General features: G+C 43.4%; 1 protein-coding gene across 4 annotated transcripts in view; it reads left to right on the top strand.

Moving 5' to 3' along the window:
- Nucleotides 1-27,011, top strand: part of Sgcd (sarcoglycan delta) — a 645,238-nt gene that overhangs the window by 465,210 nt on the left and 153,017 nt on the right. For all 4 annotated transcript variants that reach the window (XM_023713117.1, XM_004629389.2, XM_023713118.1 and 1 more), the window contains 2 exons: nt 9,897-9,984; nt 15,705-15,824. In XM_023713117.1, coding sequence (XP_023568885.1) covers nt 9,897-9,984; nt 15,705-15,824 — 208 coding nt within the window. The remainder of the gene's footprint in view (nt 1-9,896; nt 9,985-15,704; nt 15,825-27,011) is intronic.

Below are 27,011 nucleotides of genomic sequence, written 5' to 3' on the forward strand. Positions count from 1 at the left end.
GACTCAGGTCAACAATTTCTGACATTGCCAGTCAAGTAGAAGACCCAATACTATTATGGACTACTGGACTCTTTTAGAATATTTTGCTGAGTTAACACACCTAATATTCAAATAACAGAACTTAACAAAAAAAAAGGGGATACAGATGAATGTCCATTTTGTATCTGTGTATTCAAAGTGGTTAGGATGGTTATATAACTACATTCTCTTAATGAATAGAGGGATTTGTTCTAGTGGTGTTTGTAAAGAGGATATCATGTCTGCATCTTGTACAGCAATTAACCACTAGGAAGAGAGTATGCAATGTGTTAATTATTGAAACTGTCCTACCAATTTGGTTCGAAAATAAATAAATAAATTTTTAAAAAGAGGAACAAATGAGATTTCCTACATTAAGGGCAGCATTGAGAGTATTAATGCATTTTCATGTTTCTGTTGATCATCGTGTTCTAGTACATCGACCTTCCCTCGGCTGCTTTAGTTTGTGAAGCTCTTCTGTGCACTGGAGCCACTACACCCTCAGCGGCTCTGGGGGAAGTTCTTCCCCCTCCGGTGCAGCTGCCTGCTCTCTCTCATCCCTGCGATCTCAGTGGAAACGTCTCTTCCTTAGAAAGGCCTTTTCTGAAAGCCTGAATGGCAGTTGGGCTCCCTGCATGTGCCTGCATTTCACCCTCTCCTGGCATTCCTCAAACACGCTGCAGTTGAAATTAAATAATTATCTGTAGAAGTCTTAATTTAAGCTCTACCTTTTCTCAACCATAAGTGCCAGGAGGGCAGAGGAGACCTACCTATGCACTGGCCCAGCGGCTTATGTTTAGAATATACTTTTAAAATGCGAATGGGATGGATTGATGTATGGCAGCTGAAGGTGGCTCCTTCGATACAACTTCCAGGTGGGCATTCCATGCCCAAGGAAGAGTTCAGGCATGGAACCACTATCTCATCAAGAATTGGGGGTAAGAACATATACAATTGCTTCTCTGTATCCCAAAATATCGATAGCTCAAGTCTCATTTATACCCCTAGAATCCCTTGGGCTGCGTTAGATAGTAACAAATATACACTGATTAAGTATCTCTCCCATTGCTTTTCTCCTCAGTGTATGGTACATCCTGTCACTCTCACTACATGGCTCACCTTCTGAAAACTCTTCGACAGCTACTGTCAGCCCTCGTCTAATTACTTCTTTTGTCGACAACTCCCTCTTGCTCTTGCCTCTTAATTTGATCTGAGCCTTCAATTGTTCAACAAATATTTATTGAAGGCCTAATGGGTGGCAAGAACTTGCCGGACGTGAGGCACGCTGGTAGTCCTCCGGCAGCTCCCACACGATGCCTCAAAGGAAGCTTCCACACACAGCGGCTCCACTTAGACAAGTGCAGAGAGCAAAATGCACCCGAGTTTGGGCACAGAGCAGAGCAAGAATGCGGTGATGAAAAGGCTGGAAAAAACCCTGGCTGATCTGAGTCATGCCTCGCAGTGTAGCTTCACTTTTCACCACTGAGGGAAAAATACCCAAGACACTAGGAATCCATCCATCTCTACAATTATAAAATGATGCCCCACAGAAAACCAGAGATAACCATTGTACAGTATTGTTCCTAAATATCTGAGTTTTCCAACGACTCAACCCAGAGCCAACTTAAAGGATCCTGTAAGAAAAATAGCAGTGGTAATGATAGAAACAGCAAATGTTTGCTGAAGTGAAACTTAAAAAAAAAAAAAAAAAAAAACCCTTTGGAACCGATTTAAAGACAAATCTGAGTTTGTGTCACTTTTTTTCTCCCTAGGCATAGCAAGAGTTTATATCGCCTTGCTAAGCCTCAATCTGCAGCTAGCTTACTGTGCTACTTACCGGAGAGAAGCCAGGGGCTTCCTATCATCCGATTCCTGGTCACAGGGAAGGATGACCAAGGAGAGCCATGGGTGAAAAGCTACCTGGAAGATGCCCCAGGGATGACTCTTTTAGAATTCTTGAATAAAAAAATCCTATGGGGGAAAAATGTTTTCAGCATAAGGGAGAATTTTCTAATGTGATTCAACCAAATGGGGAGGGGCCGAGGAGATGGCTCTGTGGAATAAGCACTTCCCTAGCAAGCACAAGGGCCTGAGTTCAATTCCTGGTTCCACAAAAATAAATAAATAAATAAATAAATAAATAAATAAATAAATAAAAGATAAACATAAACATAAAATAAACCAAATGAGGAATTACCCGTGCTGTATCAAACTTCTTCTAAGGTCTCTTTCTGAACTTCTAGATCTTGGAATTTGGCTGCCTTCTCCCCGCCGCCTCCCAGGGCTGAGATTACAGGCATTCTCGACCACACCTGATCTCTGTGACTGGCTCAGTGCACCTGGGGGCAGGACTGGCATGGCATCTGGTGCTAGGGATCGAACCCTAGTCCCTGAGCTTGCCTACACAGATGAGCTATCTCACCAGCCCTATGCCTTGTCTTTAAGTTCCATTTCCCTCCTCTTTCTCCTCCTCTGTCTCTCAGTTCCCTTCCCAAATAGAGAAGGTCAGTCTATTTGCTGTTGTCTTTTATTTTTCACTTTTTTTATATAATTCAATTCTCCTATAAGAGAAACTAGGCAATGCTTATGTGTTAGACTTAATTCACTTACCAGAGCTGGCCTAATAGCTCAGAGAATTAAAGCACCTGCAAGCAGGCACAGGGGCCAGGGGTTTGATCCCTGGGCCTGGCATGCTGCACCCCCACCCCCAAGGTGTGCTAAGAGGGCAATTGAGAGTGGGTATGATAGCACGCACCTGTAACAAGAGGACCACTAGGAGTACGATCTATGCCTTACGACCCTGTAGACCCTGTAGAGCCTTCTCTAAAATACACAAAATAAAAATAAATAAATTCACTTGCCATTATGGTCTCAATTTTTTGTCTTTGTCTTTTTATGAGTTGTGTTTTTTGGTCTTCAGTCTAAAAGTTCTTAGGACCAGCCAAATAGCTCAGCAGATTAAAGCACCTGCTTAGGCAGATGCAGGAGCCAGGAGTTCAAGCCCTGGGCCTGCTGTGTCAGTCCTGTCCCCAGGGCATGCTGAGAAGGTGTTTGAGACTGGGCGAGGTGGTGCATGCCTGCAACCCCATCACTTGGGAGGCTGTAAACAGGAGAATCATTGGGAGTCCAATCTAGGCAGTGAGACCCTGTAGACCCCATAGACCCTGTAGACCCTGCCCTAAATACAGAAAATAAAAACTAACAAAGTAAAATAAATAAATAAATAAATAAAAACTCTTTGTCTTATGTTAGATCCTGAAGATTTTTTCCTATTATTTTTTTTTCTCAATGTGTGGAACTCTACAGTTTACATTAAACTCTGTGATCTATTTTAAACTTTTAAAAGAAGAATTTGTCTGCCTTAACATAGTTTTCAAAAAGCTTTTTTTTAAATTTTAAAATAGTTCTATTTTTGCAAAAAAGTTAGGAAGACAGTACAGAGTGGTCCCACATATCCCAGACTCTCCCATTAGTCACGTCCAATGTCGGTAATTATATTTGGATACAATTAATGCACTGATAATGGTATATTATTAATATTTTATTAGCTAAAACTCATCCCTTTTCAGATTAGTTTAGTTTTTACTTAGTGTTCATTCCCCAGGGACCCCATTCCCAAAGGACTTAGTTCTATTGTCTCCTTAGCCTTCTTCTTCGCTGGTGACAGCATCTCAGCTTTTCTCTGGTTTCGATGCCCATAACATTTGTGAGAAAGGCTGGTCAGCTTCGTGGTAAAACAGCCTCTAATCGGGATTTCTTTTTGTGATTAGCTTGGTTAAGGGTTTTGATGAGGGAACACACCGAGGGAAAGCGTCCTTTATTTAGCACATCAAGCACCCCTGCCTCCAGCATGATTTATTGTTGGTGTTCATGTCGTGACCTTGGCCACCTGCCTGAGGTCGCTTGTGCTTGTATGTTTCTAAGAAAGGAAGTTGTTATTATATCTCTCTTTCTGTCCTGTTCTATTTAAACAAAGACTCTGCAGATTCTACCTCAAGGGCTAAAGTATCATCTGCGCAAATTATCTGGAATTCTTCTACGCAGAACACTCGACTCTCCTTCCCTTTTTATTTATTCATGTATTCATATTTGTGTGGCCTGCTCTTTGGCATCTCCCACCAACATGAGGTGTGGGGATGTCTTTGTGGAGCACATCCTCTCTTCTGCCATCACGGGTGCTGCAGCTTCATGCTGTGACTTTCTTGGTCCAGGAGCAGATCTGCCATGCCTCTAAGGAGTCCTCTCAGGTAGTTTTGTGTTGCCTTGTACATAATTTTGAAGCATATTTTTTTGCCCGCTGTGCAGGCATTTTGCACATAGTTTTCTTCTTTGAGCACCATTATGTATGGCCTTGAGCTTCATTTCCTAGAAACAGGAATCATGCACTGCGGGCTATACCGTTACCAAAGAGGTGGAGAGGTAGCAAAAGCCCTGAGCTATCTGACCCTAGAGCTGGCACCCTGCATCCTCTCTCTGCAAGGCCGTCTTCCAGTGGTACCCGCCTTAGTATTAGAGAGAAGCAGCATTGGTGGGGGTCTGCCTGCCTTTGTGTTAGAAGCGAAGGCCCAACGCCAGCCCACCTCCAGCCGCGCCGACTCCTTGCTCCTCTGAGCTGCTTCCATCCTCAGAGTTCAAAGCCTTCCCTGGGTGGACAAGTTGTGCGCAATCTTTTGTTTTCTCTGTGCCTCAAAATTCCCACAGCAGGTAGTTAGCTCCTCCAAGGGCAAGGAAAATGTGCTACAGTGTAGGATCATCAAGATAAGAACCTTCTCGCTGCCACATCCTGTCAAAACAGACTGGGGTGATAACGGCCGTGATGAAATGCAAATAGTGAAATCTGTGCCTCTTCTACCAGGAGAGCATAAATCTTGATTGAAGTGTTACTGCATCGTCGCGGTGGCTATTTTGTGCTACCTCCGTCTCCTCTAGGCTACACACTTTCTAAAGATAAAGGTCGTTTGTGTTTCCATTCCTCACAGCCTAAGAGGAGATCTGACATGTTCCATGGGTGCCATTAGTGTGTGGAGGATGCTTCAGAGAAGCTCTTGGGTCCCAGGCCAGTCACTCCCTGCTCTTTATTTGCACACAGTTTTAACCAGCTTTTCTCTTATGAAAGCTGTACTATGAGACTTGTCTAGAGACACTGATAGCTGTGAGGATTCATAGGCTCTGCTTCCTTCAAAAACTCCAGTGAAAAAGACAAAAATGGGGAAGGGAATAAATTCAGAGGGGCATATAGAAAGGAAACATAAATAATAATAGATAAAAAACATCATTTTAAAAAGTTCCCTTAGGATCCTAAGGGGCTGTATGATGGGGGTGGTTGAGCTGGCAAAACCAGAATCCAGAATCTTTCAGTGAGGGAAGCAGAAAAAAGTAAGAAATGATGCAGAGCCCTGGAATGCTCAGGAGCCCAAAGTTCCATAGGTCTCAAGTTCTGGGTATGGAGAACCAATAGCTCAGTGCATTAAAGCACCTGCAAGTAGGCACAGGGGCCAGGGGTTCGATCCCCGGGCCTGCCGTGCCAGCCCCGCCCACAGGGTGCACTGCGATTGAGACTGGGCGTGGTGGAACGCACCTATAATCCCAACTCTTGGGAGGCTGTAAACAGGCAGATCACTATGAGTCCAGTCTAGTAGTGAGACCCTGAACACCCTGTAGACCCTTCCCTAAAAAACTAAAAGAAAAGTTGAGGGTATGAAATGAGAGGAACAAAGTAAAATTATACACTGACTTCACCCAAGTTCCATGGTGTTTATAGCATTGGAAAAATTAAATGGATAACATCTAATAATGGAAAATCTAGCTAGAGATGGCATAGCAGCCTATTTCTGGCCACTAGCAGAAAATCAGCGGAAGAAACACCCAGGCCCACTGGAAGCTCTTGCAATGGTGGGAGGGGTGGATTGCTCCTCTTTGTTACAAGACATATCATTTGACATTTACACATTGTACTTTGATGTAGGAATAAATAACGTGTTTTTAAATCATATACACCAATTTTTAAGTGTGACGGAATGTTCAATATTCACACAGCCATACTTCTCTAGTAGCCCTGGAGGACATGATGGAATACGCTGTTCATTTCAGTGGCCCCCATGTCATCAAGAAAAGCTTTGATTCCCCAGTGCTTATTCTACTTTAAAGTTACAGAGCCATGTGTGATTCTTTTCCATCAAAATATTTGTCCACTGAGAATTCTAGTAGCACATGGAGTTCAGTTATTTGAGCGGATTGTGCATGTGGACTGTCTTCCTCCCTCCAGCAGGGAGGACGGCATGCTGCCTGCTTTCTGCGTGTCCCATATAGCTGCCTATTTGTCCAGAATAATCTCGGGCTGATGGCTGCACACTGACTTGACCAACCTGCATCCTCAGGTGCAGATGGCCAGACTCCTTTCCCACAGCGGTGCTGAGCCTGCAGACAGCTACCTGCAAAGCCTTTATCCAAAGCCAAGGTTGCCCTGAGCTCAGATAGCTAGACATGGTGGTGAATGGTATAGCTTGCAGGACAATGAGAAGATGATGGGAGTGCAAAAGGCTACTTATTCTAGCTAGTTGTCTTGACTTAGTAGCAAAGACAGTGAGCAAACTAAAAACCACAGAGACACACACAACGTGAGGCTCTTCACACGTTAGCTGGGCTGGGCTTTCTTCCTGGAAATCTTTGTGTTGTGTGTGTACCTGAAGATTTGAGCATGTTCCAAATAAAAGTGTGAGTCTTGGTTTAAACCTCAGTGTAGCAAAGATTCTGTTTCCCAAGGTATTAGCATATTAGAACAATTGGTGCTAAGCTATAATATTTTGGCATGGTAATGATATGGAATAGTTTTATTGTATCTCTAGCTGTATATCTGGAGCAAAGCTGTTATGAGATCTTTAGATGATAGTGTCTTTGAATATCAGTAAGGACAGGTAGATAGTACTTGAGGAGACTGAGATTTAGTGAGCTATGTGTGTGTAGGGAGAGACCCTCTCAAGGATGGAGCTAGACTGCTGGAAATGCAGGCGAGCCCTGCTGTACTCTGCATAGAGGTTGGAAAAGTCAGTGACATAATTAACATTCGGAACCATTTCTCTGTCTCTCTCCTTCACTTCTCCCCTCCTTCTTCCTTCTTCCCCACCTTCTTCCTCTTTTTCTCCATCTCTTTTCATTTTGTGTCACTCGCTACTCCCTTACCTCCCTCCCTTCCATGCCCTAAGAATTGCTGAAGACTTAATGTGTGCCTGACAGGGCACCATATGTCTTCTCATAATTTTACATGTGAAATTTCAAGTTAAGCACGTCTCATGCATTTAATAACTCATATTTGCATGAAAACGTAAAGAAATGAAATAATGAAGTAACAAGATCAGCAGCATGTAGCACGCCAGCGGCAGAGCTGGGACTGGAAATCAGCTTGCATAGAGGTCTCCTGTGGCATCTCCCTCACAGAGAGCGCTCCATGCGGACTGTGGTGAGCTTGGCGATGGTGCTGCTGTGGGTGGTGGAGAGTGAAAAGAATCAAGCACCAAGGGGTGAGCCGACTCACAGGAGAATCCATGTGAGGGGAATTGGTCCAGTTTTCTGATTCCAGGCTACGTTTCTCGCTGGGGTGAGATTGCTGAATATATGAAAAGAAATTTTAGGACATGAACCTCAAGAAATATACAGTCACCTATCCTGATTCCAAGTTCTGAATGTGAGATTCATTTCAATAGCTTTGAAGTTTTAAATAAAATCACTCAGACTCTGAAACAATAGCAAGCTGTTTTAGGCTAGTATTTGTTTCTTGATGTTCAGAAAAAAGTAAAATATTATATTATAGGTGCTTCTTTGGTGCTGTAATTTAAAATAAGGGGGAGATTGAATTGTAAATTGTGAGATTTTATACTGAATCGCCATTACCTGATGTATCACAGGTCACCCAGGCACTAGGTCAGCAGCTCTCTCACTCACGGTTATCTGATGACTCAGGGCTTGAGTGGGTTATGGATACTGGCCTTCCACGTCAGCAGTTAAGGATTGTTAGTGTTCAGTGGTCACCCTTTCATTTCCTCCCCTCCATTGTGAAAGCCATACTCGGGCTTTGGACTGCACTCCGTAATCTAGGTCCCAGCCTCACTAGTTTTATAAGTAGAAAGACACTGAGCACCCAGCCCATACTAACCTTCATGAGCTTTGTTTTTCATTTGCAGTTGGTAAAATCGTATACACGTTCTTTTCAGGGTCAGCACAAATGTTGACTATTCCTCTAGGAAAGCCTGCAAATATTTTGTAGCTCCCTAATTTGTTCTAGTATTCACTGCCTAATACACTTGCCCCTGTTAGACAGTAACCTTGAAGGTAAGGATTGAGTTGTTTTATTTATTTATTTATTTATTTATTTATTTTTAGGATAGTTGTTCTCGTGTGTTTGGATAGGACTACACCATGTGCCAACAAAGGTTTAGAAAAACAGAAGTGACTGTGAAATTCTTTTTCCCAGTAACAATTAGATGATGCTAGCAGGTATCAGTGGAAAGGATAGCTTCTAAAGCAGGGATTAGAGGACTGGCCAAAGAGCTGAGCAGATTGAAGTGCCTGCTTAGGCAGACACAGGGGCTTGGAGTTTGATCCCTGGGGCTCACTGAGATGGGGATTGAGACTTGGCATGGTGGCATGCACCTATAATACCAGCACTTGGGAGGCTGTAAACAGGAGGATCACTATGAGTCTGATCTACACTGTGAGACCCTGTACACACTGTCCTAAAATACAAATAAAAAATAAAACTAAAAATAAAGCAGAGGTTAACAGACAGTGGCCAGGCCAGGGAGACAGCTGAACAGTGTAAGCCTGGCAAGCTCCAGGTCCTGAGCTTGATCTCCGACATAAAAAAAAAAAAAAAAAACACGAAAGCAATGACCTTCAGGGCGCATCTAACCTTCTCATACTTAGAGCAAATTAAGAATCATTTTTAAATGATTGTAGTGGGAAGGATAAAACAAAGGAAGAATAATATAGCATAGCATATTAAGTTTATATAAGATTTAAAATAAAACATTAAATAATATGAAATTTTAATATCTTCTTCATAGATGAGTGGGAGTGTTTTCTCAGAATTCTAGCCTATCCTCATTCTATGCTGTCTGGGACAGTTTTGCACAACACAACAGTGTACAGTAGTTACAAAAGAGACTGCATGTCCAAAGCCTCCCTGGAGTCCTTGCCACGAGAACTTTGGCAGAGAAGGAGCGCTGCACCCTGACCCAGGTCAGCTTTGGAAGAGTCCAGCACTCCTGTGCTGAAGAGGAGAATGAGTGGCGGCCCAGAGTTCATGGAAGCAAAGAATTTTGAAAACCAAAAAAAAAGGGGACAGAGGTGACAGGTAGATCTCTTGAGTTTCCAATGCTTACACTGCAGCCATGTCCGCAGAGGAGTCATGGGGATGACTGTGGGACTGTGCTCCGCCCCAAGTGGCGCTTGGGTGTCTCACTCCAGCTTCCAGCCTACCTCTGTAGACGCTGTGGTTCTGGTGGAAAATTGTGAACTAGAGGGCTGGTTCGCGTCTTCAGTAAGACCTAAAGGACTCTGTGTCCCAGTTGTTGCTGACTCAACTGTAATAATGTGTTTTGTGTGTTTTCCAGAGAAAGCTACCCTATGTGTGTGTGTGTATGTGTGTGCGTGCGTGCGTGTGTGCGTGCGTGTGTGTGTATATGCGCCCCATATCTGTTTTCGAGGGTATATACCTACTGATTTTCACATGCATGGCGATCATGACACCTCTGGGATGTTCAACTCAAGATGAATCAATTGAAACTTGGCTAAAACCAGCTTAATCAGTTAGTGACTCTGTGGTGGTCCTTTCATTTGGACATGCGCCATTTTCATGCGTCTCTTCTTCTTTGTCGTTGCAGGGTAGTGCCCTGTACTTCAAATCTGCCAGAAATGTAACTGTGAACATTCTCAATGATCAAACTAAAGCCCTAACTCAGCTGATAACAGGTAAGGAAAGAAGCAACCTTGAGACACCTAATCTGTTCTTGGAACTCAGAAAGCATAGACTTGGAGGTCGAGTGAAGCACATTGGAAAAAGTTTATTAACATGTTTCCAGCATTGAGAAGGGAAATACAGCCAGGACGGTTCACAGTTTACAGGTACTCATTGATCCAGTGACATCTGCTCAGGAGAAAAACAAAGAATTTCATAGATCTTGGCACATCACTTGAAGCCAGCTCTTTCACCTGGGGCTCAACAAAGCTCCCGACTGCAGTGCTGGAAGAAACACAGGGCATGTTGGACAGACCGAGGAAGCTGATGTGCACAGAGCCACACACTCTTCATTAGGGGTTTAAAGGGATTTTTAGTGATAGTCTGAATCTATGCCATGTTTGCTGTATGCATTCACTTTGGACCAACATATTTGCCAGATACAAAGATGTATCCATGAGATGTTTGTGTGGTTCTTTTTAAATAGATTATCTTCTAACAGTTGGAAAGGAAGCCACGGGGTTTTAAGCTGCATATTCTAAAAATTTAACCAAGGATTGGTTATTCTTAGTAGCAATGCACCAATGCACATGGGCCTCATGGCCATGATGTCACGTACGGTGTGATCAGTGTGCCCTCTGTAGATGCCGCAATGTGATAAACACGCATTATGCATCCCACTGTGGAGGGGGAGAGGGTGTGTGTGTGTGTGTGTGTGTGTGTGTGCGCTGTTGTTACACCTCCAGATGAAAATGCCATTTGTTTGGCTTCAGGGCTAAATGAAAAGTATCCAGATGGAAATTTTGAGAAGCCACTTGCCCAAAAACCATGAAATGTTACTGTCACTAAAATTCCTGAGCCCCACTGATCACCGAGCCATAAGGAAACAGATGCCTTTGTGCCCAGAGTCCTTTCTACCAAGGCGAGAGCCCACTCTCCAAGACAACTGCCTGCCTGTGGTGGTCTAGAGATGCTCTGCCTGCCAGTGACTGGGACCCTCCTCCACGCGAGCCTATAATCAACAGATATGCTGCCCCACGCACAACTGGATTGTTGGCCTTGTTTATGTAACATCTGGCCTGCATTCGCCACACTAAATAATTAAATAAACAACTTCAGTAAGCAATGATTTAGACAGCATGTGTGAAAATTGCCTCCAGGAGGGAAATAAATCCAACTGCCAGCTCCCAGATTCCCTCGTTCAAAAGGAACTTATTTAGCCTGTTGATCATTTGCCATTTATTTACAGGACATTTGGTTTACTTGAGAGATTTTTGTTTTGATAAACCTAGAAATGGCCAGATGACCTATTATTCACCAAAAGAGTCAGCCTCTCCCCTCCTCCCTCGACCTGTGTATCCCTGTGGTCCCCTTTCTGTCCTTGTCCCCTCTCCACTTTCCTCCCCATCCTTTCTCCCCATCTGCTCTCTGTTCCTTTCTCTTCCCCCTTTTCATTTGCCCTCTGTCCACCCCCCATCCCCTACCTCTCCTTTGCCTCCCGCTCTTGCTCCCCCTCCTTTCTTCTCTTCTCCTCTCTCTCTTCTCTTACTTTCACCCTTCCCTAGCCTTTGCCTTTCTGTCTCCTACAACAGATGTGTTCACAACATGATTCTAAACACAGAAATACACACAGATGCACACACATGCAAACATAAACCCTAAAGTTTTCCTTCAGCGCTCTCCTCTTACATTACATTTATAGAAACAGTAGAAAGCAACACATAGCTGCAGCAAACAGTGCTTTATAATTCCTGTCTCACTGAGTGGTATACTTGGCAGAAAGAAAATCACTCTTGTCTTATAAGCCGTGAGATCTACTAAGAAAATCCTTCAGATACAAGAACTCTCAGGGCCAGGGAGATGCCTCAGTGGAATAAGCGCTTCCCTGGCAAGCACAAGGGCCTGAGTTCAATCCCTGGTTCCACAAAAAACAAACAAAAAAACAATACAAGAACTCTCCATTTAGCTGAAAAAATAACTGCAGAGCCCACTAGAAATCCTAATGCTAGGAGTTCAGATGACCTTTTGTGCATGCAACAATGCATTTGAGGACATCTAAGTTCCCACATGAGGCCACAGTGCATAGATGACCTGCAGCAGAGCTACTTTCTTATCTCAGGAGTGATTGAAAACCCTGAATCCTCCGCCCTCTGAGAAGGGGCACAGTTGGGATTCCTTCTCTGGAATTGGGGACAGAGCCCCTCCCATGGGGGAAATTAGTCTGGACCACCACAGCTCCCAGATTCAAGGCAGAGGCTCCATGTGGATACTGCTAATGCATGCTGATGGGCGGCAGTTCTCCCTGTTTAGAGTAATTAAAAAGGCACTTCACACATAGACTATCACACACAGAGGGGATTAACTGGGGATTAGTTTCACATTATAAATAGTGATTTTTTTTTTCCACTCCAGAGAGGAACCACGGGTTCACCAAGGGACCGCCTGAGCAGCTTCAGCTTCATTTGCATTTCCCTCCAGGGTCATTTTTTAAGCTTCCAGCCCAGCTGAGGAAGTTTGGCAGCCCTGGGTAGAATCCACAAAGGGCAAGCTGTCTGCACCACTGAGCCAGCAGTTGCTCTGTGGGATTTTGGCTAAAACTACCAATTACTAAACTTCAGCTATGCAAGTGGTTCTGGCTTTGACATATTCCATTTTGTCTTCTGTGAAGCCCTGAAAAGCAAGATAACTTAATTGTGCTTTGTATTCTCTAATTGCTGTGGTCTCTACAGTACACTTCCCTAGAAGTGTCCCCAGCCATTCAGGAATCCAGAGAACTCTCAGTCCATACCCAGGCAGGGGTCACAATAGCTGATGATCCTGCCCAGGTCAATGGAGGCAAAGTCTATGTCTCTGTGTCCCCCTGCCATTCCTCCACTTTTCCGTTATGACTGGATCCAAATGTACAATCTGTTACTATCCTTTGCCCATGCTGAGGCCATTCCTTTATTCATTCATTCACCATCAGTATTGTACTTCATTCCATCTTCATCCCTCATCTCCCTTCCAAACAAAGGCACTGACTGGCTTCAAAGTATTCACAAGCAGTGAAGATTTTACTTGATGTTTTAATGCAATCATGAAGACAGCTATATCTTGCTCCTCACCAAGACAACTAACAGAGTGGTGGCTGTGGGGGGAACCTATGGCACACATGATACAGTAGGCTGGTCACGGCGTTGGAAGCTCTACGAGGTTCTCCGTCACTGAATGCACATCCCTCGTTACACACCTCTGTCCTTTACAACCTCCCTCTGCTCTTTGTCTCTGATTTTCCACTTTCCCATCCTCATGATGCTCCCCAGCTCCTGGCTGTTCTATTCATGAAAACCCTCGTCCTCTTTGTCTTCCTAGACAGATAGACATCACTTATCTTCTGGGGAACAATTCTAAGAGCTACATTCCAGACTGCCACATCCCTGAGCTCAGTAATGACCTGGAGAGAGCCCACAGTCTGGCTCCTGTGCCTTTTCCTGGCCTATGCTACTTGAAAATTCTGTGTAGCCTCTGCAGTCTCAGCCTCTGGCTCATTGAGGAGCCTTCCACTGTCCTTTCCTGTGGCAGAAGAACCGCATTGGGTGTGATAGCAAGCGAGGAGGTCTGTCAGATGGCCACAATCATGTGACCAGCCAAGTGTGCCAAGACACTCATCATTACTGATTGTTGGGGCACCCTGACCAATGATGTAGGAGTAAGTTGAGGATCGTGGCAGTGAGGTCGACGACCACAAGAGGGCCCCCTACTTTTCACAGTGCTTTTCCCCTCAAAGACTTCTTTTTATGAATTCAGAATCATTTGATTCTTTCAACTTTTCTGTGAGGTACACAAAGGAGTAGGTAAAGAAACTGAAGATCAGAAAGGTCAAATGAGGGGCCAGGGAGATGACTCAGTAGAATAAGTGCTTCCCTGGCAAGTGCAAGGGCCTGAGTTCAATCCCCAGTTCAAAAAAAAAAAAAAAAAAGAGTTCGAATGATTAGCTCTAAGTTACGTTACCAAAAAGTGAGAGTTGGAACAGTGTTTGTGTCTTTTGATTCCAAACCCAAAGAAAACCATGCAGGAGCTGGCCTGCGACTATCAACCAGACCTCAAAGTTCCCTTGCTTAAATGTAAGTAACTTCATGAAACCTTACCAGAAAGGGCCACTCATTGGCCATAATAGATCCAAACAACAAAACTAAACACACAAGCACTTGGATGTGCATACACACAGACACAGGACAACTCTCATCAACTGTGAACTCAGACTGAAGGGCGGCATTCACTATTCCACAAAAGTACCAAGCATCTCCTGTCCTGCTAAACATAAGTAAATGTAATTTCTGTAAATGTGACCAGCTTTGTGTTTCCTTGGTCTGTTCTATATGTGTAGGTAAGCTTTTGTAAGATATCTTAGCACAAAACTGCTCTAAATTCCTGAAAGTATTTCATCTTTATTTTGCTTTCTTAATACCTTTGTAGGAATATCCTTATGATGCCATCAAATTATACAGTGAGTCCTTTTAATAGCTTCTTCCTGAGAGGCTCTGAGTTTACCCATGGTGTGGCTCTATCTTCCCTACCAAGGATGAAGCCAGCCCTGTTCCCCTGCAGGAGTGATCCTGGTGGTCTCTGCCCTTGAGTACACTTTCATTATTACTTAGTATTTTGTAATAGTCTCTCAGGAAAAAATACCTAAAACAAAAAAGGTATCTCATAATTTCTTATGTAATTTTGTGAAAATGTAAGATTTTGGACTCTTTAAACTTGGAATCCTTTCTCAATCAAAAGAAGCTCTTAGTCACAGCTAGGTTAAATGAGGATAATTATACCTGAGGATTATTCTGATGTATTTCTGTAGAACAAACTGGGGGAGCTCCGTGAACTACATGCTTGGACAGACTGAAATGTCTCTTCCTTTTAGAAATTCTTAGCACATAATCATTACTTTGTATATTGTATCTAAACTCCTGCAAGTTTTGCTATCAGTTATTAATACTTAAATTTGAATCAGTCTTTCTCCATCGTAAGATAGATGTGAGGGGGTCAGAGGCCTTGTGTTCCTTCTATACCACGCTAGACAGCCTACTTGCAAGAAGAGCATCTGTTGTCAAATAATAAGCTGAATTCATTTTTCATTAAGTTTGTTGGTACACTTTAGATATACATAATGCTGCATTCATTTTTTATTGAGCGAAGTCCTAGCATCAAAGATTTGACATCTAAGGCAATTAATTCCAATATATGATAGCAGTTTCTGCTGGGAAATGATCAAGCTTCTGAAGAAATAGACCCGTCTTTGTGTCAAACGCAGCCAGTGGGTCAAGGGTACAAGAGGAGACAGATTCCAGCAGAATTCTGAGGAGTTTTGACAGGAAGGGCTGCTGGGGACAGGCAGCTGCCTTGAGGAATGGCATGTCTTGCAAGCCTGGATGCACTCAACTGGAAACCTACCCCTGCTTGACACTAATTTGGTGGTTAGCAGAGGGGAATTCCATTCAACCATTAGTTTGCAAGGAGGACATGATGGTCTTTAAAATCCTAGCCTGAGAGCATGTGATTAAAAGTAATTGATGAGAGATGACTCAAGTCAGGAGGCTGATTTTTTACGGTCGGCTTCTGAAAACCAATCCCACTTAACATTAAAGTCTAACCCAATCTTGTCAGATGTATATGTTCTATGAAAAGCTTTTGTGTAGTCACATGCCATGGGACTAATGCATTTCTGCTTTTTCTTTCTCTCCCTCTCTCTCCCTTTTAGGGCCAAAAGCTGTAGAAGCTTATGGCAAGAAGTTTGAAGTGAAAACGGTTTCTGGAAAATTGCTCTTCTCTGCGGATGACCGTGAAGTGGTGGTGGGTGCAGAGAGATTAAGAGTTTTAGGTAAGGAGATGTGGTTTCATGCCACCATGCGTGTTTTAGGGAAAATAAACTGGTGCAGTGACTGGGCTGTTTGTCCACCCCATCCCTAGGAGAATGTGTATGCTGAAATTCTAAGCCCCAGTGTGACCACATTTAAGGTGGTACCTTTGCAAGTTAATTAGGGATTGAGAGCAGAACCATGCGGACTGTGGTTAGTGGCCTTATAGGGGGCTGGAGAGACCAGCACATGTGCTTATGAGCGCATGTGTATTTCCTCATGGCTAGTCAGTCTGTGTGTGTGTGTGTGTGTGTGTGTGTGTCTCCACCTCCCTCCCCCATCCTTCTTTATCTCCCCCTCCCCCCACTTTTCACCCTTTTTCCTTTCTCCCCTCCCCAACCTCCCCTATACAAGGATGCATGGAGAAGTTAGCAGCCCACAGCTGGAAGAAAGCTCTCATTAAAACCCAATCAGGAAGGGGCTGGGGATATAGCTCGGCGGCTTAAGTGCCTACCTGGCAAGTGCAAGGTTCTGAGTTCAATCCCCCCACCCCCAGTACTGCAAAAAACAAAAACAAAAACAATCAGGTGAGACTTGATCTAGAATCCCAGCTTCCGGAAGCGTGAAAAATAAAGTTCTCTTATTTGTGGATGAGCCCTCTGATCTGTGGTACTTTGCTCTAGTGTGCCAAGTTGACATACGTGATGTCTGAAAGAGTAAATGAGTCCAGTGTTCTGAATCTGGAAAGCAAAGTACTGAACCTCTCTGGAGTCCTGGTGAAAAATTTTCCTGCTGTGTATCCCTCCATTGCACCTTTCTGCCTTAAGATTTGGGTTGGGTTGTGCACTTCTGGAAAGAAACATAGTACAGTACCTACTTGGACTGACAGTTCCGCTTGCAGCCGTGGAGATGGTGTGCATGAAAAAGCAATCCCCGGGCCTGGTTCCAAATTAAGAATCGAGAAAACTTGTGAAAAGTTAGATTCCTGTATGCGACCATGACTTACTAAATTAGAAGCTATGGTGGAAGTGCCCGAGAATTTGATAGCATAAATGCTTGCAGATTTTTTCTCTCATCCCACTGTTGGAAGCTGCTGAATTTGAGCTCAGAGCAAATGTGTTCTGTAGCTGGAGAGTGGGACTGTCCCACACGTCGGCGAGCAACCTGCTAGGGGAGCAAACTTGGCTTTTGACCGCTGCTGTCACCTACCAGTTGCATGACTTTTGGCAAGTTACTGACACCCCTGAGCCTGTTTCCTTTCTGCTCAGCAGGGCTGAAAGCATTTCCCATCTCAAGTTGTCTGAGAATTTAATGAGACTATGTTTGGGCCTTGCACCAGAAATGGTACTCGTCAGTGGATGCAGGCGTTGCGGCTGTTTCGACTTGGACTCCTCCTGCTGTTTACACTAATCCGAGTTCTTCTTTTGGCCCCGAAGAGTCACTGTAGCATACTGGTTAAAAGCTCAGGCTCTGAGACTAACCCACTGTGATTTTAATCCTACTTCTGTTCTTAAGCAAGATATCTAACCTGCTCGGCTCTATTTGTTAAGCTATAAAATTAGTATAATAGAATCCATCTTCCCAGATTGTTGGAAGACTAGAGGAAATAATCAATGTAGAGTAGTAAATTAGCTAAAATATTAAGTGCTCGGTAAGTGCTAGCTGTTATTATTTTAAATTATTATGATGAGTTCCTTTGATAGGGATTATCTATTCTTTGCGTTATTATTTGCACTTCACATCTTACTTTACCCCCATTAGTTCTGTGCTCTTCCTGGCTGTCACCTCTGCCAGCAGCACCTGCTTATCTGCCCCACCCCCGTGCCACCACTTCTCCCCCTCCCACCTCCATATGATACACATTTGTATCCATTTTTCTTGATGGATAATTCTTAGATCTCCAGCCTCCGTGTCTTCTCTGGATTCTAGATTTTCCCCACCATGTGGATACTCCAATCTCCAACCTCTCAAAATAGCAGGTGTTGGGTGCCTAGCATAGTCTGACAACACACACACAGACACACACACACTCCACATCCTCCTGGTACTGACTTCCCGCTTTTAGGCTCCTCAACACTCTAGCATCATGTACTCAGCAGAGTTAGAAGTCAGAAGAGTCTAGGGGACTCCGTGGTGGCAAGAGTACAGGGTACAGGGCCAGTGAGGCAATGGACAACCTCATGCCCAGTCAGATCCTATCGGTCTTTAATTACGAGTTGTTATGTGTTGCCACATTAGTGATATTTCCACTTAGCATTTGCTTTCTTTGTTGTACCAACATAGAAAGGAAGCATGGAAAGAAACACCACTGCTGCAGCCAGTGCTTAAAGGATTTGGAAATGACCACCTCATAAATCTCACCTCAACCAACTTGGTGAAATGAGCCCAGTGTGTTGCAGGAATGAGCTTCCATCAGCTGGGACTGAACCATATGGTACAGCACCAGAAGTTCAGGCAGTCACATTTCCAGCTTAATGAGAAGTTCGTCTCTGTGCTGTGTGGCTGCATAAGCTCTCATGAGGTTGGGATACAGATGCATAGTTCATGCTAGCATCTGATATAGTTGGCTATGAATTATTGCTCTACCTCTTAGGATCCAAGGGGCCCTAGCTGAGGCTGCTTTCTAATTTCTACTTGTCTTAAACAAAGAAAAAGGAACAAAATAAAGAATGAATGAATATCCTATTAGACATGAGTGCGTATTATACAAAGTCATTTGCTTTAGTTGTTAGTGGAAGGAAGATAAACAGTAGGGAACTAAAATGATAGCACTTCTTGAGTGTGACGGCCATACTCACGGCTCCAGAGTACTTTTTAAAATTATTGGGGACAGGGAGATGGCTCAGTGCAATAAGCACTTCCCTGGCAAGCGCAAGGGCTTGAGTTCAATCCCCGGTTCCGCAAAAAAAAATAAATAAATAAAATAAAAAATTAATAAAATTATTCTATGGGCTGAGCATGTAGCCCAGTAGTAGAGATCTGCCTAGCATTCAGAAGACCCTGGATTCAATCCCTAGGACCACACAAATACATATTATTGTATAATGACACCCACCTCTTTAGTTTCTGAGACAATAGCAATTGTCAGCATACTTCAGGGACTTTGAATGCTATGGCATGGGACTGGAAGACATGCCTCTTGAGGAATAGTCAGTTATCTGGAAAGTTAGCACCTAGGGAAGACATGGTAGGGTGAGGGAGACATACGAAACATAGGCAAGGTGTGGCTATTGCTAGCAGATTTATGCATGACTCTCTTAGGGAAAGAGAACAGGAAGGAGCTGCACAGTTGAATAATTAAGCACAAACTTTAATATAAAATACTGATTGCTCTTATTTGTCTGCTGAGGCCTGGGAAGAGTAGCTCTGCTCTTCTAGGTATCCTTTCACTGCCCTGTGTATCTCACTTTCAACACTGTTGGAGAACAAAATGGCCCAGCAGGTGAGTGGAGAGTGACTCTCAGTGTGAGGGACACAAGCAAACACTAAGCACCTGCTATTATTTTTCTGGTAATGAAGATTTTGTTGGCCAGCTTTGCAGGACCCATGAAGACCTGAAATTGTCTTCAACCCTTGTGAAGTCCCAAAAGAAATTGGTTTAGAACCTTATAGGGCTATTCACGTATCAGATAAATCTGGAAAAGTACATTTCCTTGACCAAGCTGGATCTAGAATATTTCTTGAAAATACCATACTGCTGTAATATATTTACTCCCTATTTGGATTTTGGTGATGGAGGAATTGAAGGCCTGATTGATTTCCAATATTATGGGTTTCTTCCCATTAAGTACCACAATTGGTTCTCCAAGTGTGATTTTGGTTAGAAAGCATGCACTGTGTGCTACTTATTAGAAGGGCCCAGTCATGCCGTTTCCTAGACCTATTGGGACTTGGGTGCAGCAAGAAAGGTGTTACTGGGGAGCTGTTGTTCTGACACTTATAATGTTTGTACACCACTGGCTTAAGGCAATCATAGGGAAATCATTTTGGAGAGACTCTGCTGCCACTTTTAGAGGAGGACAGGCTTTATTTTAGCCACAGAAACCCAGCAAAGTTACGCTATAGACATAGCCAACATACAAGTATTTACTCTATGCAAAGTGTTGAAGTCATTTTATACCATGCAGAAATGCACTTGATCCTGAAAACAGTCTTAAAAGAAGCACACGGGTTTGTCAACTTCAGTTACAGGTGGCCAAACTAAGACACACAGTCATCCCCCCAAGTTGCCCCAAGTGTCACAGAGCGCACACAGCAGTCACGATTGAGTAGAGGCAAGTCTCACTCATTGGAGTCTGCAAGCTGTTTTGCAACAATGGTCATCTTCTCCAAACTGTGTAGCACAGTGGCATCCTCAGCAAGCCAAGGAGAATGGTTCAGGAGGCTTCTGAATCCTCTTCAATGTTTGCCCATTGCTTCCACCTTTCTCCTGTGTAAGTTTTATAGTTTTACACGGGGATGCTTGTGTGAGACTTTGCTATAACTTAGTCCATATTTTATTCTTTTTGCATTTCTGTAAAAAATCCCATACCTGCAGATGTTCTAGGTGTGATTTCAGTGGTTGCTCCATTTCCAATAACTCCAAGTCTGTATTCACCCTGAGTGGCCTGCTCAAATCTAGTGTCAAATTCTCGGCAGTCTGGGCTCTACTCCCTCATATGAGAATCTTTGACTCATGTGTGCTGTACTTTTTGCACCTGACTGTATGCCTCTCACAACTCCCGGGCTGTCCAAGACCACATCTTTAATTCTCTTTAGCAGTCCACCATTCTCTCAGGCTTCCAGGGCTTGTTGTCACTGAGATATCAAATTCATAGGATATTTTTGTGGGTTTTACGTGTTGCAAGGCTATGTAGCATTAAGGAAATTAGATTTATGTTAAAAATATAAATATGTCCATCCACTTAATTACCAGAAAGGCATAAAATTAGTGTGCAAGATGAGACATGATGTAGTTAGTTTTCACTGTAAAAAAGAGTCATTAATTATTGTACAGAAATGGCCTTTAGAAAGAAACAAGAAAAGCAGCAGCACAAAAATCCAGGACATCTAAGATGCATGTTCATTCAGACACCAGGGAAAACATGACTTTGGTTATTGTTAATGATCAATTTCATTGAACAATGAACTGGACATTATAGCATTTATAAACAAAGCATAATTATAAAGTGCTGTTCTCATTGATAATTAGATCTACTTATCCTCTAGATTAGTTTTTTTAAATATGATCTCTAGATGCCACTTGATGCAAATTACCCAAGTTACATTATTATCAACTGAAAAACAGTTTTAATTAACTCTAAAGCCATTTAAATTAGCATAAGATTTATAGAAATTTGAATGTGGCCTGATGCTGAACGTACTTCTTTAGGACTACTCAGATGATACCTTCAGCCTTTTGAATTAGTTTCTGATGAAGCTCTGCTGTAACCTAGCAGTCGATAGTGAAATTTAAAAAGCGGAGGAGTACAGTTAGTAGTGTTCATTCATAAAATGGATTTGTGGGGCTGGTGAGATGGCTCAGTAGTCTAAGGCACCTACTTGGAACAAGCTTGGTAGAGTGCAGGGACCGCGGTTCGATCCCCCAGCACCACATGCCAGCCAGCCCCGCCCCCTGGTGGGCTGAGCTAGCCAAACACACACATAAATAAATAAATAAATAAATAAATAAATTTTTAAAAAATAAAATGGATTTGTATCCATCCTGAGTGCGTGTGTGTGTGTGTGTGCGTGTGTTATTTCCAAGTTACCGCTAGTACGCAAACCATGCCATTGTTTCTTACTTCAAAAGGGCCAATACATAATGCAAGCATCTGAGAGCCCCAAGAGGAAGTTAGAAGCTCAAGAAGACCAGAGCAAAGTCCTTAAAGAATCCAACTGCAGTGCATCAGAGGATTTAAGCTATGTCAAACAGGCACATTTGAACTGGGGTTTGAGTATAGACTGGGGGCAAGCCACAGGGATTTCATCGTGGTGCACGGAGTAGCACAGGCCAATCATACAGGACTGACAGCACCGTGTAAGGTACAAGTCCAGTTCAGAGTGAGAGCCTGGAAAAGTTACTGCCTTGTCTCCTAGGACAGTTGGCCACCCACTCAGCTTAGTATTAAGTTTGGAAGTTTACAGAATGAGACCAAAACAGACTCATGTCTTTCTCTGAGCTGTCTCTGCTCTGCTTTCCACTCTTGTACTCTATCTCCAGTTCTGCTGAAGAGCAGAAAAAGTGTTTGTCTTCTACTGTGAATGTAAAACTTGCCTGGGCTTTACTGCACCGGTCACTCTTGGGTGCTGTGCCCATTCCTGAACCAATCATTGAGGTCACGGTGAGGGTACATGCTGATTGGTAAATCCTGGGTCTTAGCCACATTACTAAAGCTAGGGGTGAAGAGTGACCCAATGCGGCATAGGGAAGTACCCAAGTGGATACGAGAGTTTTGTTCTCAGAATATGAAATAGGTGCTCGGGAAAGAAAATTATAAATATTGATCAAGAGGATAATGATCAATGGGACAGTAGTAGCAAATTATAATAGTTACACATGGCACCATGAGGCCTAAGAATGGTTCAGTATCACCCGACCCAAGAAATCTTCCCTGATCACTTTTTGAAAATACTAGGTTAGTACCACTGTGTATATTCAGAGTTTTCAAAATGCAACCCCTATCCCAAATCATACTACAATTACCAACTAATAATGCAAATAACATGTCACTGGAGCCCAGGCATGGCCATTTATTCTTTGTTTGTTTGGAGACAGGGTGTCACTATGTAGTGCAGGTGGCCTTGCGCTCACAGCGCTCCTCCTGCCTGAGCCTGGAATTGCGTGTCCCCACCACACCTGTACAGTGCATGCTATCATACTTACATAGCAGTAGCAAGAGTGGCGTGGCCGAGATGGAGATAAAGGGCCAACAAGTCTTAAAGTGTTTGCTTCCTGGTTGTTTACAGAAGCCTTGTCTTGTTTCCTTGCTCCATATGGTAGTGAGGACAACATGACTTGGCCTGTATTTCTTTCCTTCTTCCAACTCATCTTCTTTATAGCGCAAGCTTCATGAGCTCAGGAAGCTTTCCTTAGCAGAATCTAGGACAGTGCCTTGTGCAAAGTGGGTGCTCAGTAATATTTGTTGCATGAGTGAGTTGAGATAGTTTGAACGCTGCAGTGTCCTAGCACTAATCTGACAGCATAGGGAACCAGGGGAAGGAGAGATCGCCCCTGAATTAGAAGAACATTATAATACTGTTTGTTGCAATTTTGCAAACATCTGCACTAGGAAAAAAGGGGAATGAGAGAACAAGTGGGGGGCACCATCTGAGGTAGAATAAACTTAGCACATAAAAAAACGATTGCAATAAGCAGGCACTTGTCGGAAGAAGAGATACCAACAAATCTATTAAATAAATGAAAAGCTGTTCAGCATCACTAGCCATTGGAGATACGCAAATTAAGATAGTGCTGAGATTCCATCGTACTCCAGGAAGAGTAACCATCATCAAGAAATCAAATAATAACAAAAGCTGGCAAGGCTGTGGGGGGAAGCAACACTGTACATTGTCAGTGGAGATGTAAACTAGTTCAATCACTGTGCACATCAGTATAGAGATTCTTCAAAACACCTACGCTAGAAATTCCATTCAACCTAGCTATTCCCTTTCTAGGTATACTCCTGAATAAGTTAAAGACAACACATTATAATGGAAAATGAATAGTTATGTTTATAGTAGTGAGATTCATAATAGCTAAATATTGGAAGCAAACATACACCCATCAAGGAAAAAATATATAAACTGTGGTGTTTATGTATAATGGAGTACTACTCTATTAGTGTATTCATGAAGAATACACTAGAATCTTTCTTTAAATGTATGTAGTACAGGGTCTCACTATACAGATTGGACTTGTAGTGATCCTCCTGTGTTCAGCCTCCCAAGCACTTGGATTACAGGCACGTGCCACAACACTCGGTCTCAGTCGCTGTCTCAGCATGCCTCTGGGGGAGGGCCAGAACAGCATGCCAGGGATTGAACCCTGGTCCCTGCACCTAAGTAGGCTTCTTTAATTCACTAAACCATCTGGCCAGTCCTATGAAAAAGACCTTTTTCAAATGGGAAGGGTACCAAGAGATGGAAGAAAGAGGTCAGAGAGGAGAAGAAGAGTATGACCAAGAATTAAACTGTGTTGTGTATACACACCAGCTCCCCATGGGAAAGGTACTCATCTTCACTGTAAGCAATGTTAATAATAAAAGATAAAAATTGAAAATGAAAACCTTGGCCCATAAATGGGCATGCAAACTGTGATTACTGTGCATCTCATGAGCCTTTTTAGAGTGGGAGAGTGCTGTTAATGCTGAGATAGGACCTGAGAGGTAGACAGTTCAGCTGTCCATGTACCAGGTCTTGAAGTCTGGCCTCTGCCTTGGAGAGGCACACACAGCAGAAGGAGATGCTAGACACCCTTCCCCAAAGACGCCGACTGCTCAGGAGGGTCCCAGAATCCCTCACAGGCCCTGGGAGGTGGTTAGGCAGTAGCTGGCTGCACAGGAGTCCTGGATCAGCGCCCAGCAGAGTTCCTCCCCCACAGTCTGCCTCACAACCCATCCTGTTCTCTGAAGGACCCTCCAGGCAGAGATACTTGAGCACACAGTGCAGCTTAAGAAGCCCCTAGCATGGTCCTCGTGATCTTTGGCTTTGCCTCGCCCAGCCTGCCTTGCACCATGATAGTATGAAGGAATTTAGGGTTTCAGCATGCAGCAGTTTGTTTTTGTCATATTGTGGCTATGTGACACTGTTCTCCTTATTCATGCCATTTGGACCAAACGTAGGTTCTTAGCAAACAGCTTCTCCCTCTCTCCTTTTGCCTTGTTTCTGTCTTCCTCCTTTCTCTAAAGTATCTCATCAGTGTGTCTAAGAGAGGTTGAAAGGTGATGTTTAAGAATGGAGCCCAAGGGCCAGCCAAATAGCTCAGTGGATTAAAACCCCTGCTTAGGCAGATGCAGGGACCAAGAGTTTGATCCCTGGGCCTGCTCTGCCAGCCCTGCCAGCCCTGCCCCTGGGGCACACAAAGACAGTGATTGAGACTGGGTACGGTGGTGCAAGCCTGTAATCCCAACACTTGTGAGGTTGTAAATAGGAGGATCACTACAAGTCTGATCTACACAGTGAGACCCTGTGGATCTGGTAAACCCTTTCATAAAGACAAAAAAAAGAATGGAGCCGGATTTCTCCTAGAGCCTGCTGAAAAGTGAATCATTCAGACAATAATCCTTGGAATGCAAAAACGTATGCACCTTACAGCATTTGGGTAATAAGTCAGAAAAGCGTAAAGCTTACCAGGATCTCCTCTGCTCTCTGTTATCATGAGCAGAGATAAACTTCTGGGATTCAACTCTTAAAAAAAATGGCTAGTTGTTGTATAGTTCTTCTGTGGCACCTCATTCCAAATTTGGTTTATTATTTACAGGAATACAGCAATAATGTATTAGCTCATAAAAATACATTTCCCATAAATAATGCAGTGAGGAAGCCAAATATAAAAGAGTCTCAGATGAACAGCCTCAGCCTAATAAACCAGGGATACTTAATGAGAAAAAGCACAATTCTACAACAGAGAAACAATAATGGGGATTTTATTTGAAATGGTATCAGGAGTGCAGCACTTATAACTCTCCAAAAGAATTTTAAAAGATCCAGTCCAGAAGCCCGGGTGATTCCATCCCCTATTTCTGTAGCCATTTAGGCCTAAGCCTATAAGCAGCTTCTTGAGCTGTTGTTCTGGGGTGTCACTCTGGAGCTTGAGTGAATTCCTGACACAGGAGAAAAATGCATCTCAGGCAGGCCATCATTTTCCCTTTGGCAACAGGGAGATGTGGTTTAATGGGAGCATGCTGGGCTGGGATTGTGTGTGAGTCGGGGTTGTGGTCCTAACAGCACCAGTGGAGCAGACTCCGGACCCCTCTGCATTCTCTCCTGCCCTGCTGCAGGGGTTGGGGGAGGCAAAGCACCTGCAGCAGGGCTATTGGTCTTCCTGGTTTGATTAAAGAGTTGATGTAACTCCCCGCTGGGCTGCTTTGAAAGAACCAATCACAGAACTTACCTGGGAGATGGCATGGTGTTTCCTTGGTGGGAGCGACAAGGTTTGCCTTCTTTAGCAAGACAGTCATTCTGTTATTAGGCAGCTGTTGGTTTGCTTTTATTGTCAGTTTTCTTCTTGCCATTTAGCCCATTTGAGTGCATTCAAATGAGGAGATAAGCTGCTTCCTGGGCATCCTGGATGTCAAGAGGCTTTGCAGAGTCTAGCTCAGCTGTCTCCTTTGCTATTAATTACATTGACTGTTGCAGAATAGCAGAATAGCTGTCTGCCAGCAAAAGCCACTTGAGTAGCATTTTTGTTTTGCTTTCTTCTCTTCCAGTAGAAGACAAGGGGATTGTTCGTATTCCACGGTGGCATGAGGAATTTAATGAGATGACAGTGCGAATCAGGAGCTCTCAGTGTACGGAACAGAGAAAGAAATTAACTTTATTCTGTTTATCAGAAGAATTTAAATTGTATTTACTTATTTGATTGTACTAAAGTATTACACTAAAGTATTATCTGAAGCTCCTTAGGCTTTTCTACCCCCTCTTGCACACACTTCGGCCGTGTGCTCTCCTATTCATAACTCCTTTTGCACTCACTCTTTCCTGGAAATAGCAGCATGGCAGAGTGGATCCCAGCAAGGGAAAGAGGACAATGAGAAAAGAATATAGCTAGGGCCTTTCCGGACCCAGCATAGAAGCAAATGCCCACATTTCTTCATAAAGGCAGTAAGAGGAGACATCAGAATGGTTAAAGTCAACATCAGATTCAGCCACAGGCAGCCTAGATTCTACTTCTAACTCTGATCATATAATCTTGGATGAGTTTCTAAGTCTCTGGAATCCTCAGGTGTTTCATCTGTAAAATGAGGCTAGGAGTAACTACATCATATATGTTGAGTACTCAACACAAAAGCAAGTGCAAAATAATCAGTGCCTGAAATATTTGTACCAAGGATTGCTGTCCCTTCACAAATTCCTACTGGGGACCTTCTGTTTCCAAGTGCGTTTAGTGTAGAGATTTAAGGACATAGAAGGGAAATTCCTCCCAAAATGAATTCAGATTGGTTCTAGTCTAGTTTAATAGTGAGGCCAAAGCACACACCCAATGAAATGATGTGTAGTATTTTTTAAAA

Source organism: Octodon degus, unplaced genomic scaffold, assembly GCF_000260255.1.
Source record: "Octodon degus isolate 3935 unplaced genomic scaffold, OctDeg1.0 scaffold00029, whole genome shotgun sequence".
NCBI lineage: Eukaryota > Metazoa > Chordata > Mammalia > Rodentia > Octodontidae > Octodon > Octodon degus.